Source organism: Aethina tumida, chromosome 2 (genome assembly GCF_024364675.1).
Source record: "Aethina tumida isolate Nest 87 chromosome 2, icAetTumi1.1, whole genome shotgun sequence".
Classification (NCBI taxonomy): Eukaryota; Metazoa; Arthropoda; class Insecta; order Coleoptera; family Nitidulidae; genus Aethina; species Aethina tumida.
The window spans coordinates 3,219,295-3,237,480 of NC_065436.1; the positions used below are offsets into that span (position 1 = coordinate 3,219,295).

Genomic DNA, 18,186 nt, shown 5'->3' on the forward strand with positions numbered 1-18,186 from the left:
ATAGAGAAAACAGTTACTCACTTTTAATGTTGTGCGAGCACAAAGTAAACCTTAGGGCGTCCGCCCCGCATTCCGGTATTCCATCGGGGAACATTTTCCTCTGCCCCAGCACGGACCTGTTCAGCTCCTCGGACGACAGCAGGCCCGACTCGTGGGCCGCCTCCGCAACCGCCTCCAGTTCCTGCCAACAAAAAAACCATCACATTCATTATGATTAGGTGTATTAATTAGCAGAAATGAGTTATGTTGGTTTGGCGGTTTGATATTTAGGGCAAGAAACGTTAGTAATGTTATCTGGGTGGTTTTTCTCGCAGAAGGGGTTGTGTGTTGTTGTGTGGGAGGGCGGAATTATCAACCACATCTTTTTGTTGGGAATTCGTAATGAATTAGGCACATTATTCATTGTATAAAGTCTTACAATAATCAAATCGAGGGTGTTAGAAGTTCATTTTAGAAGAATTTCATTTGTTTAAAACAACGAAACTAAACAAAAATAAAAAATTATACTGCAAGAAAATTAATTTCTAGGGCAAATAAACTAATTCATTAAAATTTTACATTTTAAAGAATTCAAATAGATGCTCCAATTTAAGTAACCTACATTACAGCCTATAAAAACATTTTTAATGGCCACTTCTGGTGCCACACAGTTCATCTCGTAATTTCAAAACTTGACATACATATGGGAAAATAGTTGGGGCAAAAATAAACATGCACATAACCAGGGGAAATATATGTTTATTAGAAACTAAATCGCTGTAAAATGAGTAGGAAATTAAATAAGCTATAATTAGTTTCAGTTTAGTGCAGCAGAACAACCCACAGTGTTCTATATCATAATTGTTTTGTTCATGTTTTATTCCTGCGATTATACGAGCCAAATGTGCCCTGTGTGAACCCCATAATCCTGATATAAAATTTAATTTTAATAACAGGCCACATAAAATTGAAAATGCACTGAAATGAATTTTATCTGTTAACTATTAATTAACAATTACCTAATTCTGATGTAATTGATTAACCTTACAATTAATTTGCATATAAATTATTTAAAAAATTATCTGAATTTATGCCACACAGGACTATTTATTTGTATCTAAAATTTAGCACTATAAATCCCAATAGGTGGCCAGGTTAAACGGATTTAATTAACATAATTTATAATTGGTCATAGTTATCCTCCGTTACAAACATTTATTATATGGGATTTTAATGATCTCTCACCTATTAACGCTTTAGGCCGCTGTCCATTAATAATTAAGCCTGCACTTCCCATAAATTGTATTTTGTTTAATACACGCTGCATTTTCACACGTTATCCATGAGGTTTTGTAATGGGTAAATGTTTAATGTTTGAATAACTAACTTTTAAAGTTTTTTTTAACAGAGAAGTTATGTTCAGTATTCATGTAGTTTTTGAAATCACGTCTTAAACTTTTCATCCCTTAAAGTTTTCTCTTCAATAGATAATATTTATTCTTTAAAGTTGTAGCACTTCCAACTAGTTGTACAAATACTCCAATAAAAGTTCTATTAAACTCAAAATATTAAATTTGTATTTAGCTAAGGAAACAAATATTTTAAATAGATTTAAATTAACTTCTTCTTGATTAATATCGATTATCACAGCCATTTTTAAGTTATTTCAGTTATATTGTTTGAAGAAAATTAAAGTGAACATTATATCTGAAATATCTCAAAAACGGCTACGATAATCAAATTTAATAAAGAGGCCCTTTTTTGCTCTAAATTGTGTAAAGAATAAGAAAATCGTAACAGTTTTAAAAAATATTCAGTGGCGTAGAAAATAGGGCGTGAAAAAGAGAAGAAATATCAAAATATTAAATTTGTATTTAGCTAAGGAAACAAATATTTTAAATAGATTTAAATTAACTTCTTCTTGATTAATATCGATTATCACAGCCATTTTTAAGTTATTTCAGTTTTATTGTTTGAAGAAAATTAAAGTGAACATTATATCTGAAATATCTCAAAAACGGCTACGATAATCAAATTTAATAAAGAGGCCCTTTTTTGCTCTAAATTGTGTAAAGAATAAGAAAATCGTAACAGTTTTAAAAAATATTCAGTGGCGTAGAAAATAGGGCGTGAAAAAGAGAAGAAATATCAAAATATTAAATTTGTATTTAGCTAAGGAAACAAATATTTTAAATAGATTTAAATTAACTTCTTCTTGATTAATATCGATTATCACAGCCATTTTTAAGTTATTTCAGTTTTATTGTTTGAAGAAAATTAAAGTGAACATTATATCTGAAATATCTCAAAAACGGCTACGATAATCAAATTTAATAAAGAGGCCCTTTTTTGCTCTAAATTGTGTAAAGAATAAGAAAATCGAAACAGTTTTAAAAAATATTCAGTGGCGTAGAAAATAGGGCGTGAAAAAGAGAAGAAAATGTTCAAATTTACATTTCAAAAATTGTTTTTTACTCAACCTTTGCTCCAATCATATTTAAATTTGATATGTATTATCCTAAAATACGTACCTATAATTCAATGTAATAAACTTTTTCCATAATGACACAGTAGCGTAGTTTCGGGGGCGTGTTCCCCTTTTTATCGCCTTATTTTCTTCACCACTGAATATTTTTTAAAACTATTATGCTTTTTATATTTTATGCATAATTTAGAATAAAAAAGTCTTCTTGATTAATATCGATTATCACAGCCATTTTTTAGTTATTTCAGTTTTAATGATTGAAGAAAATAAAAGTGATCATTAAATATGGAATATCTCAAAAACGACTGTGATAATCAGTATTAATCAAGAGTACTTTTTTCTTTAAAATTACATAAAAAATATGAGAAGCTTAATACTTTTAAAAAATATTCAGTGGCGTAGAAAATGAGGCGAGAAAAGAAGGAGAACCCCCAGAATCTACGCCACTGTAACAATATGGAATAAATTTATTATACTAAATTGTAGTGTTGTATTTTTAGATAATATATATCAAATTTAAACAAGATTGGACCAAAAGTTACAGAAATATGAGAGAAAAGAATATTTGAAATTTATATTTGAGGAGCTGTATTTTCTTCAGGAGAAACTTTATATCAAAATTTTATTTAGAATTTCTTCATTATTGGATGTATTATTACTGCTCCCAAATTTTTACCATCTAATTTAGAAACATTCTGTATACAAACTTAATTTTAATAAAATTAATGTTTTTTAAACACTTTAAATATAAAAATATAATGATAAAATTGAATAAAATCAACGTTTTTTACTGAAAATTATATAGAAATTTATAAAAATTAAATAATCAAGATAACACTAACAAAAAGTTTAACTACAGTTCTGAAAGTTAAATTTGAAAAATAATTAAATTATTAAATTCAATAATATACTGATTAATCTACGAAAAATAAAATAAATAATATAATGTATTATACTAAAAAATATTTTTTATGTTCATTATTATGTGACATATCTCCATCTTTTAATTACACCCGATTTCCATGTAAATATCCCATTAACAAACATTTAAAAACCGACGTATCCAGCTAAATCAGGCCGCCAAACCGGCCGATCCTAATCTAAATTAAGACTGCCACAATTTAAATAAACACCCCACATTTAACACGCTGCATTGTCGCCGCCGCCATAAAACACCCCAAATTGCCAACCCCAAACTCATATCACCTTTAAACGGCCGAAGGCGTCGTAATTTCAGATAATTTTCCACATCGGAACGACGAGAAGTTTTGCAGCACACGCACAATCATTATGGTCTTGATGTAAAGTACAATTTTTTATGTTTTTTTGAGCCTGGGGGTGTCTAGAGGGGATTAGTGTCACTTTCTGAGCTTTTACTTGAACGAAAATGGGTGTGAACATTAAAATTATAATACTGGAGTGTGGGAAAAGTATTTAATTAAATAGTGTGACGTTAAAACATCTCAGACAATGATTAAAGCAGAGTTCCATTAAAGAACTATACCATAAGTTCATGCGAAAGCTTTTTCATCACATCACATTTTAGATATTGCACACGAACTTTGGCAGTATTTCTCAACTGTATACGAATCCCCGGATAATTTCCATGTGGTAATTCATTAAAAGTTTGCCCGGAGCCGAGAAATAACTCGTAAAAGCATTCATTCACTTGATTATCATAACGTGAAACTCGAATCTTATCACGATCCCATCCACTCCAATCAGCAAAAAAATAGTTTCACCTTCAACGTGGATCCCTGGATGACGTCCTCGGGGGCGACGACATTGCCCACACTCTTGGACATCTTCCTGCCCTGGGCGTCGCACACGATGCCATGCAAAAGGACCCGGTCAAAGGGCAGACGGCCGGATAATTGTGTGCCCAACATGACCATGCGGGCCACCCAGAAAAACAGGATGTCGTGCCCGGTCTCCATTAAGCTCAAAGGGTAGTGGTCCGAGAAATTCATCGTCTGGAATAAAATGTGGAGTCTGGTTTTAATGTGGAGCACTTTTAATGAACGACGAATTGATGGTATCAAATTGTACCTTGAATGGGGCATGTTACTGGTCCAGTAACATTAACAGTGTTTGGGCAGAATCACAACAAAGGTTACTTAGTTCAGTGTCAATAATACAATACATTATGGGGGTGTTTGTAATGAATCAATAATTGATACACCTAATTCGTTAATCAATATTGAAACAATTACCTACGTTTACCTCATTATTATCTTAAATTCACTTCAATTATTCAGTCCTTGATCAATCTCCATACTTAAATTGGCTCAGGCATTAACAAAGACGTTTTATAAAAGCACCTGTCCAATTTTAAATTTTTCGACATTCTTTTAAACCCCCTTTTGTACGGGAGCAAACAACGGAAAGCTAATTTAAATATTATTAAACGCTTTTATCGGGTCCTCGAAAACTTTGATAAATATTCCGTTTGTTTATCCGGAATAATTCATAATTAAATCGATTTTAATTAAAATCCCCGCTTTAATTTATATTGTTTACTGTGCTAATTGATTTATTTTTTTATTAATTACTGATTGAGCTGAGGTGTTTTCGTTGAGGAAGTTAATTATTACTTGTTTGGGCCATCCGAAAGCTGAGAAGGGAAGCAAGGACGACGAGAACCACGTATCCAGAACGTCTTCATCTTGTCTCACTGATATTCCTTCACCGGCCACTTTGAGTTGAGTCGAAGCTTTGGCTCTGGCTTCGTCTGAGCTTTTGGCACCGACCCAAACTTTCTGGTCACCCACTGAGCATTCAAACGCAGGAATCCGATGGCCCCACCAAAGCTGTCTTGAGATGCACCAGTCACTGAAACAAGGACGAAAATATACGAATCAAATAGATTTTCATACTCAATTTCTTCAATCTCTTTTTTTGTTATTTGCGAATCGGAATGAGTCGTTGATCCCAATTTTATTGGGGGCGCAATCCATTGTTAGCACCAATTTTCTTGCATTTTACTTTACGTTGATGCGAAAACGTCGATAAAATAAACTGCCATTGTGCCAATTGCATTGTGTTCGTATTTACAACGATAAAGAATTTAATTTGGATGTTTTACATTTTTATTGTCTGTTTGAAAATGATTACATTGTTTAACATATGGTTGCTACAGTTGGTTGATGTGCTCTATCAGTTTAATGTTGGTTTTGTTTGTTGTAAATTCTCTTAAAGAACAAAGGATGTAAATTGTGAAATGTATTTAGTAAAAAGGATTCACATTTTGTACAGCACAAAACAATAAATAAATTGTAGTTTACTGTAAAATTAGTGTCTATTTATAATTATTAAATTATTAGATTATATTGCTGTGTGCCAAGTTTAACTAATTTAGTTCTACCCTATCATCTATGTTTCTATGGTGACATTCAAAGTCAAAGCTAGATCAGATATCCAAAAGGGATCTAAAGGATTTAGGGTCAAACTTTTTAACAAGTTTATATGTTCACTTATTCATGAATATGAGTATGGATGTATCATCTATATTATAATCATTGTAATAATTTAATTATACAATTAATAACATTCAATAAATCACCAATAATTGTTGAGTATAAAAAATAATTAGAATATTAAACTATAATCAATAATTGTTTTTAAATAAAACATTTGGACAACACATGGAAAAATAAAAATAATTTAGATTTTTCTCATTATTCGTCCCAAATTTAGATTTACAAACACCTTATAGATTATATTTATTAACATATTTTGTCCAACAGCCTAAAATTAGTCTTTAATTATAATATTTGGTCTATTATTAGATTTTTTAATTTTGTATCTAATATTTGAAATTAGCTTCAATTATATGTTAATTAATTTATTTATTTTGATTCTTTTTATTGTATATATATTTCGTAAGTCTAAATATTTTAATTTTTATTCATCTTTTTTATAATAATAATATTTTTAAATATTAATATGAGATAAACAGTTTTTTCAATATATGTTTATACCAATAAAATTAATAGAATATTGATAAAAAACTGAAAATTTTAATATAATGTAAAAAAGAGCTTTTAAGCTTTTTTCCATAATTGAAGAATAAATGTCACAATTTTAGCAAAAATTAAAAGTATAACGAATATTATTAAATTAAATTATCCATTTTAAAATTATTTTAAAAGTGTCTTGATTTTTTATATTTTTATGGTCTTTCCATTATTTTACTCATGATTAATGATCATTAAAACAGTACATGTTGATAAAAAACTGAAAATTTTAACATAATGTAAAAAGGAGCTTTTAAGCTATTTCCATGATTGAAGAAAAAAGTCAAAATTCTGGCCAAATAAAAAATTATAACGAATATTAGTAAATCAAATAATAAATTTGATTTTAAATTTATAATTAAAGTATCTTGATTTTTTATAGTATTTCCATTATTTTAGTTCATGTTTAATGATCATTAAATCTGAAAGTAAGTACATCAAATAGTACTAATTGTATGAAGAACTTCAGAATGATTTTCAATGGAAAGACAGTATTTTCACAGAAAACTGTTTTTATACTAATAAAAAATAATAGAATATTGATAAAAAACTGAAAAGTTTTAAAGCTTTTTCCATAAGTGGAGAAAAGAGTCAAAATTTTAGCAAAATTAAAAATTACAATGAATATTATTAAGTCAAATTATAAATTTGACTTTAAATTTTTAATTAAAGTATCTTGATTTTTTATAGTTTTTCCATTATTTTAGTTCATGTTTAGTGATCATTAAATCTGAAAGTAAGTACATCAAATAGTACTAATTGTATGAAGAACTTCAGAATGATTTTCAATGGTAAGACAGTATTTTCACAGAAAACTGTTTTTATACTAATAAAAAATAATAGAATATTGATAAAAAACTGAAAAGTTTTTAAGTTTTTTCCATAAGTGGAGAAAAGAGTCAAAATTTTAGCAAAATTAAAAATTACAATGAATATTATTAAGTCAAATTATAAATTTGACTTTAAATTTTTAATTAAAGTATCTTGATTTTTTATAGTTTTTCCATTATTTTAGTTCATGTTTAGTGATCATTAAATCTGAAAGTAAGTACATCAAATAGTACTAATTGTATGAAGAACCTCAGAATGATTTTCAATGGTAAGACAGTATTTTCACAGAAAACTGTTTTTATACTAATAAAAATTAATAGAATATTGATAAAAAACTGAAAAGTTTTAAAGCTTTTTCCATAAGTGGAGAAAAGAGTCAAAATTTTAGCAAAATTAAAAATTACAATGAATATTATTAAGTCAAATTATAAATTTGACTTTAAATTTTTAATTAAAGTATCTTGATTTTTTATAGTTTTTCCATTATTTTAGTTCATGTTTAGTGATCATTAAATCTGAAAGTAAGTACATCAAATAGTACTAATTGTATGAAGAACTTCAGAATGATTTTCAATGGTAAGACAGTATTTTCACAGAAAACTGTTTTTATACTAATAAAAAATAATAGAATATTGATAAAAAACTGAAAAGTTTTTAAGTTTTTTCCATAAGTGGAGAAAAGAGTCAAAATTTTAGCAAAATTAAAAATTACAATGAATATTATTAAGTCAAATTATAAATTTGACTTTAAATTTTTAATTAAAGTATCTTGATTTTTTATAGTTTTTCCATTATTTTAGTTCATGTTTAGTGATCATTAAATCTGAAAGTAAGTACATCAAATAGTACTAATTGTATGAAGAACCTCAGAATGATTTTCAATGGTAAGACAGTATTTTCACAGAAAACTGTTTTTATACTAATAAAAATTAATAGAATATTGATAAAAAACTGAAAAGTTTTAAAGCTTTTTCCATAAGTGGAGAAAAGAGTCAAAATTTTAGCAAAATTAAAAATTACAATGAATATTATTAAGTCAAATTATAAATTTGACTTTAAATTTTTAATTAAAGTATCTTGATTTTTTATAGTTTTTCCATTATTTTAGTTCATGTTTAGTGATCATTAAATCTGAAAGTAAGTACATCAAATAGTACTAATTGTATGAAGAACTTCAGAATGATTTTCAATGGTAAGACAGTATTTTCACAGAAAACTGTTTTTGTACTAATAAAAAATAATAGAATATTGTTCAAAAACTGAAAAGTTGTTAAGCTTTTTCCATAAGTGGAGAAAAGAGTCAAAATTTTAGCAAAATTAAAAATTACAATGAATATTATTAAGTCAAATTATAAATTTGACTTTAAATTTTTAATTAAAGTATCTTGATTTTTTATAGTTTTTCCATTATTTTAGTTCATGTTTAGTGATCATTAAATCTGAAAGTAAGTACATCAAATAGTACTAATTGTATGAAGAACCTCAGAATGATTTTCAATGGTAAGACAGTATTTTCACAGAAAACTGTTTTTATACTAATAAAAAATAATAGAATATTGATAAAAAACTGAAAAGTTTTAAAGCTTTTTCCATAAGTGGAGAAAAGAGTCAAAATTTTAGCAAAATTAAAAATTACAATGAATATTATTAAGTCAAATTATAAATTTGACTTTAAATTTTTAATTAAAGTATCTTGATTTTTTATAGTTTTTCCATTATTTTAGTTCATGTTTAGTGATCATTAAATCTGAAAGTAAGTACATCAAATAGTACTAATTGTATGAAGAACTTCAGAATGATTTTCAATGGTAAGACAGTATTTTCACAGAAAACTGTTTTTGTACTAATAAAAAATAATAGAATATTGTTAAAAAACTGAAAAGTTGTTAAGCTTTTTCCATAAGTGGAGAAAAGAGTCAAAATTTTAGCAAAATTAAAAATTACAATGAATATTATTAAGTCAAATTATAAATTTGACTTTAAATTTTTAATTAAAGTATCTTGATTTTTTATAGTTTTTCCATTATTTTAGTTCATGTTTAGTGATCATTAAATCTGAAAGTAAGTACATCAAATAGTACTAATTGTATGAAGAACCTCAGAATGATTTTCAATGGTAAGACAGTATTTTCACAGAAAACTGTTTTTGTACTAATAAAAAATAATAGAATATTGTTAAAAAGCCGAAAAGTTTTAAAGCTTTTTCCATAAGTGGAGGAAAGAATCAAAATTTTAGCAAAATTAAAAATTATTATTATAAATTTGACTTTAAATTTATTATGAAAGTATCTTGATTTTTTATATTATAACTATTTTCAGTGGAAAGGCAGTATTTTCACAGAAAACTATTTTTATACCAATAAAAAATAATATAATGTTGATAAAAAATTGAAATCTTTAACATAATATACAAAGGAGCTTTTAAGCTTTTTTCCACAGTTGAATAAATATTATTAAATCAAATTATAAAAGTTTCTGGATTTTTTATATTTTTTACTGACAATCCATTATTTTACTATATTTTTAGTTAAAGTTATTCTTATTTCAATATTTTGTTCGTCCTGAAAATGATAAGTAAGTAGTAAGTAACAATTTAGAAGTGGATGCAAAAACAATAAATTAAAGTAGGAAAAGATTGAAACAATAGGTAGCACAACCGGCTACGGGAGATCCTGAAACGGATACATCGAAGCGTACGTAATTTCGAATGCGTCTTATCAGTTCGTAATTTATTTGGGCACCGGAAACGTCTCGGAGGCAAAGAAACGCGGCGGCAGGAATACAAACTGCGGCCCAGCGGCCCGGAAAATATTTCACGAATTTTGCGCGCCACTCGAGAAATACTTACCCCCGGAATTGTTCTGTTGTTACATCTGTATCTGGATCTGAGTCGGGCCCCTTTCGTATGGTTGGCGGTCGTATTGTTCGTCGACTGAATATAGAACGGTAACCCCGATAATTACCGGGCATAAAAGAGAACAGACATAAATATAATGCCTGCTAAGACGTGGAATAAGACACGGCCCGTGCACGGGGAGGGCGACTTCAACAATTGCGAATGTGGCTAATGAACAATTCTCGTTTAACAATCGGCTGTTGGTGTTTTCCATGGTGATTATTGCAAAAAGGGGTCGGTGATGGATTGGGAAATACATACAGCTGTTGTAATAATGGAAATGCTCTGGAATTGATGTGTGTGGTGTGTTTATTTATGGCAAAATGCGCTTTTAGTAAACATCTAAAATTTCCGACAGTTTCATAACAGTTTTCTGTCGAAATATTGACTTTCCACTGAAAATAGTTATGAAGTTTTTACTATTATTTGACATAAATTTTTACTTTCAATTTTAAATCATTAAAGTAATAAATTTGATATTTAGACTTTTTTCTTAAATTATGGAAAAAAGCTTAAAAACTTCTTTTTACATTATGTTAAAAATTTTCTCTTTTTTAACAACATTTTGGTATAAAAATATATATAAAAAAAACTGTTTATCTCCTTTTAATATTTAAAAATGTTTAAGAAACTAAATAAATATTTATATATTTCAATATTTACATATATCAAATTAAATAATATATTAATATTTGAACTTAAACTAAATTACAAATCAAACATGAATAAAAATTCAAATTTTAAAAGTTCCATCTCATTTAATTTTAAAATCTAATCCAAATATATAAATTAATTAATTAATAATAAATTAATTAACCTAAAACATTAATTTCAAATATTAAAAAGTTAAAACACAGCAGAACAAATTAAGAAATGTTTTAAAATTAAATTTAGTTTTACATATTTATATATTTCAATATTTACACATATCAAATTAAATAATATATTAATATTTGAACTTAAACTAAATTACAAATCAAACATGAATAAAAATTCAAATTTTAAAAGTTCTATCTCATTTAATTTTAAAATCTAAATTTCAAAATTTAAAAAATCTAAATCCAAATATATAAATTAATTAATTAATAATAAATTAATTAACCTAAAACATTAATTTCAAATATTAAAAAGTTAAAACACAGCAGAAAAAATTAAATTAAGAAAAGTTTTAAAATTAAATTTAGTTTTACATATTTATAATTAAAATTCAATTTCAATCTAATCTAAAATCAAACATGGAAATTCTAATAATTTAAAGTTATTAAATTCTAAATATTAAAAGGCCTAAACTTATTTGGTTTTTCGTAAACAAAATCCAAGAATTTAATTATCTGAAATTAAATAATTTAAAAATTAAAATCACACAATTTAATGATTCTAGTAAAAATAACAAATAATAATTTTAAAATTCTATATTATTTAAACAATTTATAAATTTGAAAATAAAATAAAATAAAATACTGTACCATTAAATATGTCAAAGTCTCATAAAGTTTAAAATTCAAAAAATTAATAATAAAAACTTCAAACAAAAACGCAATTAAATAATTAATAATAAATTAAAAGAACCTATAATTCCAAACTAACATTTTTATAGAATAAAATATTTTGTTTAAAATATTTGATTCAAATATATAATTTAAAATTAAAAAACTTGACTGAAAAATTATAAACTTAAATCCAAATAATTAAAAATATTGTTAATCATCTGCCAGTAAAGTAAAATTGTGCAGTATTAGTATTTAAACATAAAATCTATTAAATAATTTAGTTAATAAAAATAAATAAACTTAAAGTTTAATAAATAAAAATTCCAATGTTCAGATATCTGAAATTAAATAATTTAAATCGTATTTTTAATATTCATTAATATAATGTTAGACAATTCAATGATTAATTACAAATTAATATAAATAGATTTAAAAATTCAAAAATGAGTAATTTTAAGATTTTTAAAATATTTAAAAATATGCAATTTTTAATAAATTTGATAACCTATATTTAAATAATTTAAAATTTAATGATTTAAATACTCAATAGTTAATCTATAATAACCTAACATCACCTAATATAACCTAACCTAACCTAACCTAACCTAACCTAACCAAACCTAACCCATTCCAACCTAACCTGAAATTTTAATGTCAAAAATTAAATAATTTGAGAACATTTTAAAGTAAAATTAAAAGATTTTAAAATTAAATTTCTATAAAATATATTTAACATCTAAAATTCAACTATCTTGAATTTGAAAATCCTTCTAATTTAAAAATTAAAAAATTTAAATTTCTATATTATTTATAAATGTTATTAAATTTATGAATAATATAGATACTTAAATAATTAAAATTTAATAATTCAAATATTAAATAGTTACATAATTTAACCTAATTTGAAATTAAAAAATCCAAATATAAAACATAATTAAAAAATTAATAATATAGTGAATCTGTATTAATGCCCAACCTTACCTAACCTAACCTAACCTAAAATTTGAATCTCAAAAACTTAAATTAAATTTATACAAAATATAATTTTTAGTAGTAGTCATCTAAAATTGAATAAATGATTTAAAATTTAAACACTTGAAGACCGAAAATATAAAATTCAAATATATTACAATTAAAAATCCAAATCTTAATAATTTAAACGTTAAAAAATTTATTTTGTATTTATTAATGTATTAATTTGAAAATGTAAAATTGAAAAGTTTAAAGTCAAAAATCTAATATTTTCTTTTTTGAAAATAAAAATATGAAATGATGATAATAAAACCGTATTGGAATAACAAAATACAGTAAAATAAATAATAACTTTTAATTAAAACTTTGGTACACAAATTTTAAATTCATTTGAATTTGAATTACAATAACAGAATTGACCAAAATTTAGGCAAAAGTAAAAAGGAAACAATGAATTTAAAACGAATCTGTTTAATTAAAAAAAAAATTTTTAATGCATTTTCAAATTCACTAGTAATAAAAAAAAAATAAATATGATTTATTAAAAAATCATAATTTGCTAAAAATGGGGGTGTAAAGGATTAATTATCCCAATAAAATTAAAATTTCCACAACACAACGTTTGTCAAACCTATAAAAAGTTTTCAGTTCATTTTTATGTACATCAAAAATAAATTCATACTCAAATGACATAAAATATGCTAGTAAACGCCAATAACGAAATTCCATAACGAGGGCGTATCATCGTCGCAAAATATTTTAAATTTGTCGCATATTTTTTCCAATTTGCATTAAACAAACAATGTAATTCAAAAATAATTACACGAATCGGTGTATGTTTACCATAGGAATTCCGTCGTATTTACATCACGTATTTTTGCTTTGGTTAATTTCATATGGGAATGCAAATAATTCGGCGTTTATGTCAACACTACTTTAAATTGATTTAATATGGATGAATTGTGGCACTGTTGGGTCATAAATTAAACAGATTTATGTATAAATAAATAAATAAAAAAAAACATAACGCCAAAAATATTATTAAATATTACAAAAATAATTCAGTAATTAATGTTCATTAAGGTTTAGCCTCTTTAGTTATGTAGTTTAAACACATTTTCCACTGTACAAGATTTGACATTGACCTAGTTTTCCACCTATTTACTTTCCTCCTTAAATTCTACCTTGTAAAACACGAGTTAGGGGTAGTTTGAAGGCACAACTATCTCCCTGTTATACGTACAATGGTGGAAAAAAGTATGGAATATTTATTTAGTTGTTACAAATGTTACTTAATGGTTTCCCAAATTTACTTTACTGCCCATTAATAACAATGATCATTATATTGACAGGTTTCAGGGGATAAACTTACAATTTTTAAAAATATTCCCTACTTTTTTTCCACTACTATACATACTTCATTCCATTTAATGTAATTTTTCCAATTCATTTAGAGTTTTGGCATCATTTTACGACACCTAATAGTACAACCGTTTACCGTTGTACTGATAAAATAAATTTATGCCCTCTAACAAAACATTTCAGTGGAAGTTATTAACCAAGAATATAAAATCTTGTTGGCGATTTTGATCTGTATGACAGAGTCGCAATAAAATTCGTTTTATTGCTATTTCAGTTTATGTTTGGTCCAATTGCTGGCACAGCAAACGGTTTATTCGTAAAATATTCGTAAAACTGAAAACTATTTATGTATTTATCCTTACAGGTTTTCATTGTTAGTCGACCATAATGTGGGGGAGCATTGCAGGAATAAAATAATGTGTTTATTAACACATATTTTACTCACCGAGAGTTTTCTAGCCAATTAAACCAAGTTTTCTCGAAATGTGGTGGTTCGATGGTGAGCCGCCCCTGTCTGACGTCCTCAACGGCTCTGGCTGCCATGGTGTCACACTTGATGAACCACTGGGGGCGTGCCAGGAACTCCACTACATCCTTTGAACGACTACAAGGAGAAATTAACATTTAGTTGGGTCTCCAGTGGTTTTATTAGAGAATTTTTACACCCCGACTTAGTAAAGCCAGGATAAAATACATTTAATTGTATGTCACATAATTATGCCATCTTTTCAGAACCCCATACAGAGTAACGGCGGCCCTTTGATCCGGCATTTCGCCGAATAGCCGAAAACAAGATTATCCACCCACCGCCAATCCCATTGTCCCTCACCCACCCCTAATTAACCCCCGTTAAACGCAGACGGTCGGAGGCACGGAGCCCATTACCTGCAAATTGGGACGATCATCGGATGGTCGGCGGCGCCTTTCAGGAGTCCGAGGCTGGCGAGCCGGTCCGGCAGGACGTCGCGGACGTCGAAACGCCTAAGGCCGGCGAATTCGCCGCAGGCGTCGGTCATCAGGCCGCGCTCGTCGATTACTTGGACCGTTTCGAGGTTGTGACGTTTGCCCACGTCGAAGTCGGTGTGGTCGTGGGCCGGTGTCACTTTCACGGCTCCTGCAACGCATAGCGATGAGATGAGGGTTTGGGTTTTGCTGGGGGTGCGTGTTATTATTATCTTAATACCTAATATCCTTAATTTAAGCATAGAAGATTTAAAAATGTGGTATTTAAAAATGAGAATTTACAAGTTTATTCAGTTTAAGAAGCTAAAGTACAATACAAAATGAAATTTAAAATATTTTACATCTCTAGAATTATTTAATTTGAAATATAGAACTAATTAAACTAAAAACATTAAATAAACTTGTTTAAATTATTAAAAAAAAAACAGATAAAAAAGATGATTAAATTAAAAAAATCATTATACACTTATAATGTATACCTAAATTATAAAATAATTTTTAATAATAAATAAGTTTTAAAAAACATATATTAATTAATTTAAAACAATATTTAAATTTCTTTTTAAAATTAGATTTTATCAGTATCTAAAATTTAAAATAATTGTTAATAATATATAAGTTTTAAAACACATATATTAATTAATTTAATACAATATTTAAATTTCTTTTTAAAATTAGATTTTATCAATATGAAACTAAATATTATTGCAAAAAGCAATTCAAAATACATAAATATTTAAAAAATATACATATATTAATTTAGAAGTTTAAAATCTATTAATCTACACTTAAAATAAAAAATAAACACTATAAAATTAAAAAAAAAAAATAAAATAAAATAAAAATTGAATACTTTATTTTTTTATTTCAAATTAAATATTTTATTACTTTCTTTAATTTTTAATTAAATATTTTAATTCCTTTCAACTTAAATTAATATTTAATATTTCATTATCTTCTAATTTTAAATTAATTTCAGAGAAAATTAATAAATTCAAAATACATAAAAACTAAAAATAAAATATTTTAATTTAGAAGTTTAAAATCTATTAACCAATACTCAAAATAAAAAATTAACATATTATATTAAAAAAAAATAAACTAATAATTTTTATTTTATTATTATATATAATTTAATATTTTTTTAATTTAAATATTTTATTACTATTTCTATTATTATTATTTTATTCTAAACTAAATATTTTATTACTATTAAATTGATTATTTTATTTTTTTATTTTAGATTAAATATTTTATTATTATTTAATTTTTGATTAATTTTTTTTTTTCAATTAAATATTTTAGTTTCTTTATAATTTATATTAATTTAAATTAAATAGTTCATTATCTTGTAATTTTAAATTTATTTCAGAGATTAGAAATTAATAAATTCAAAATACACAAATATTTTTACAAAAAAAATATATACTAATTTACACTTAAAATTAAAAAAAAAATATTATAAAATTAAAATATAATAATTTAAATTCAATACTTTATTTTCTTTAATTTTAAATTAAATATTTTATTACTTTCTTTAATTTTCAATTACATATTTTAATTTTTTTCAATTTCAATTAAATATTTAAATAATTTATATTAAATATTTCATTTTGTAATTTTAAATTAATTTCAGAGATTGGAAATTAATAAATTCAAAATACATAAAATATAATAATTTAAATTCAATACTTTATTAATTTTTCTTTAATCTTCAATTAAATATTTTAATTTTTTTCAATTTAAATTAAATATATAAACAATATATATATTGAATATTTCATTCTTTTGCAATTTTAAATTACTAGAAATTAATAAATTCAAAATACATAAAATTTAAAAAGAAAATATATTAATTTAGAAGTTTAAAATATATATAGTATACTAAAAATAAAAAAGAAACATTATAAAAATAAAAAAAATAATTTAAATTTTTTATTTTATTATTTTCTTAATTTTTAATAAAATATCTTAATTTCTTTTTAATTTATATTAATTTAAATTAAATAGTTCATTATCTTGTAATTTTAAATTAATTAAAAAATATATATGTACTAATTTACACTTAAAATTAAGAAAAAAAACACTATAAAATTGAAATATAATAATTTAAATTCAATACTTTATTATTTTTTTTATATTAAATTAAATATTTTATTATTTTCTTACTTTTAAATTAATTATTTTATTTATTCATTATTTATTAGATTAAATATTTTATTATTTTTTTTAATTTTTAATAAAATATTATAATTACTTATAATTTATATTGTAATGTAATTTTAATTTAATTTAAAAAAAATATTTTATTGTTTTCTTAATTTTTAATAAAATGCTTTAATTTTTTTTTTTTCAATTTAAATTAAATGTTTTAATTTCTTTTTAATTTATATTAATTTAAATTAAATAGTTCATTATTTTGTAATTTTAAAATAATTTAAAAAATATACTAATTTACACTTAAAATTAAAAAAAAAATACTATAAAATTGAAATATAATAATTTAAATTCACTACTTTATTATTTTTTTATATTAAATTAAATATTTTATTATTTTCTTTAATTTTTATTTAAATATTTTAATTTTTTTTAATTGAAATTAAATATTTAAATAATTATATATTAAATATTACATTATTTTGTAATTTTAAATTAATTTCAGAAATTAGAAATTAGTAAATTTATTATTATTCTTTTTCATTGAATATTATTTATTTTTAATTTATATTAATTTAAATTCAATATTATATATACATACATATATATATATATATATATATATATATATATATATATATATATATATATATATATAGTATTTAAAAGTTTAAATTCTATTAATCTACACTTAATTAATTAAAATTAAAAATAACGTAAAATGTAATAATGTAGAAATTATTATTATTATATAAACATAGAAATTTAATAATTCGGTCAAATTTTAATGTAAAAATACTAAATTTTTAAATGTTAAACGACTTAATATTAAGTCTGCAATTAACAATAATTACATAATTAAAATATTCGAAGTAAAAGAGTTAAAATTCAATTAAATTTATTATTAAAAAATTAAAAATTTTATAATTCAATCAAATATTTAAGTAACTTAAAATTTATCACAAACAAATTAATTAAAAATTAAAAAAGAAATCTAAATTTTAAATAATTAACAATTTAAACAATTGAAGAATT

General features: G+C 24.2%; 1 protein-coding gene across 1 annotated transcript in view; it reads right to left on the reverse strand.

Moving 5' to 3' along the window:
• LOC109598870 (valine--tRNA ligase) overlaps positions 1 to 18,186 on the reverse strand; it is a 48,211-nt gene that overhangs the window by 19,768 nt on the left and 10,257 nt on the right. The window contains exons 6-10 of the mRNA XM_049962728.1: positions 14,917 to 15,145; positions 14,477 to 14,635; positions 5,059 to 5,296; positions 4,207 to 4,437; positions 22 to 181 (exon numbers count right to left, since the gene is read on the reverse strand). Coding sequence (XP_049818685.1) covers positions 22 to 181; positions 4,207 to 4,437; positions 5,059 to 5,296; positions 14,477 to 14,635; positions 14,917 to 15,145 — 1,017 coding nt within the window. The remainder of the gene's footprint in view (positions 1 to 21; positions 182 to 4,206; positions 4,438 to 5,058; positions 5,297 to 14,476; positions 14,636 to 14,916; positions 15,146 to 18,186) is intronic.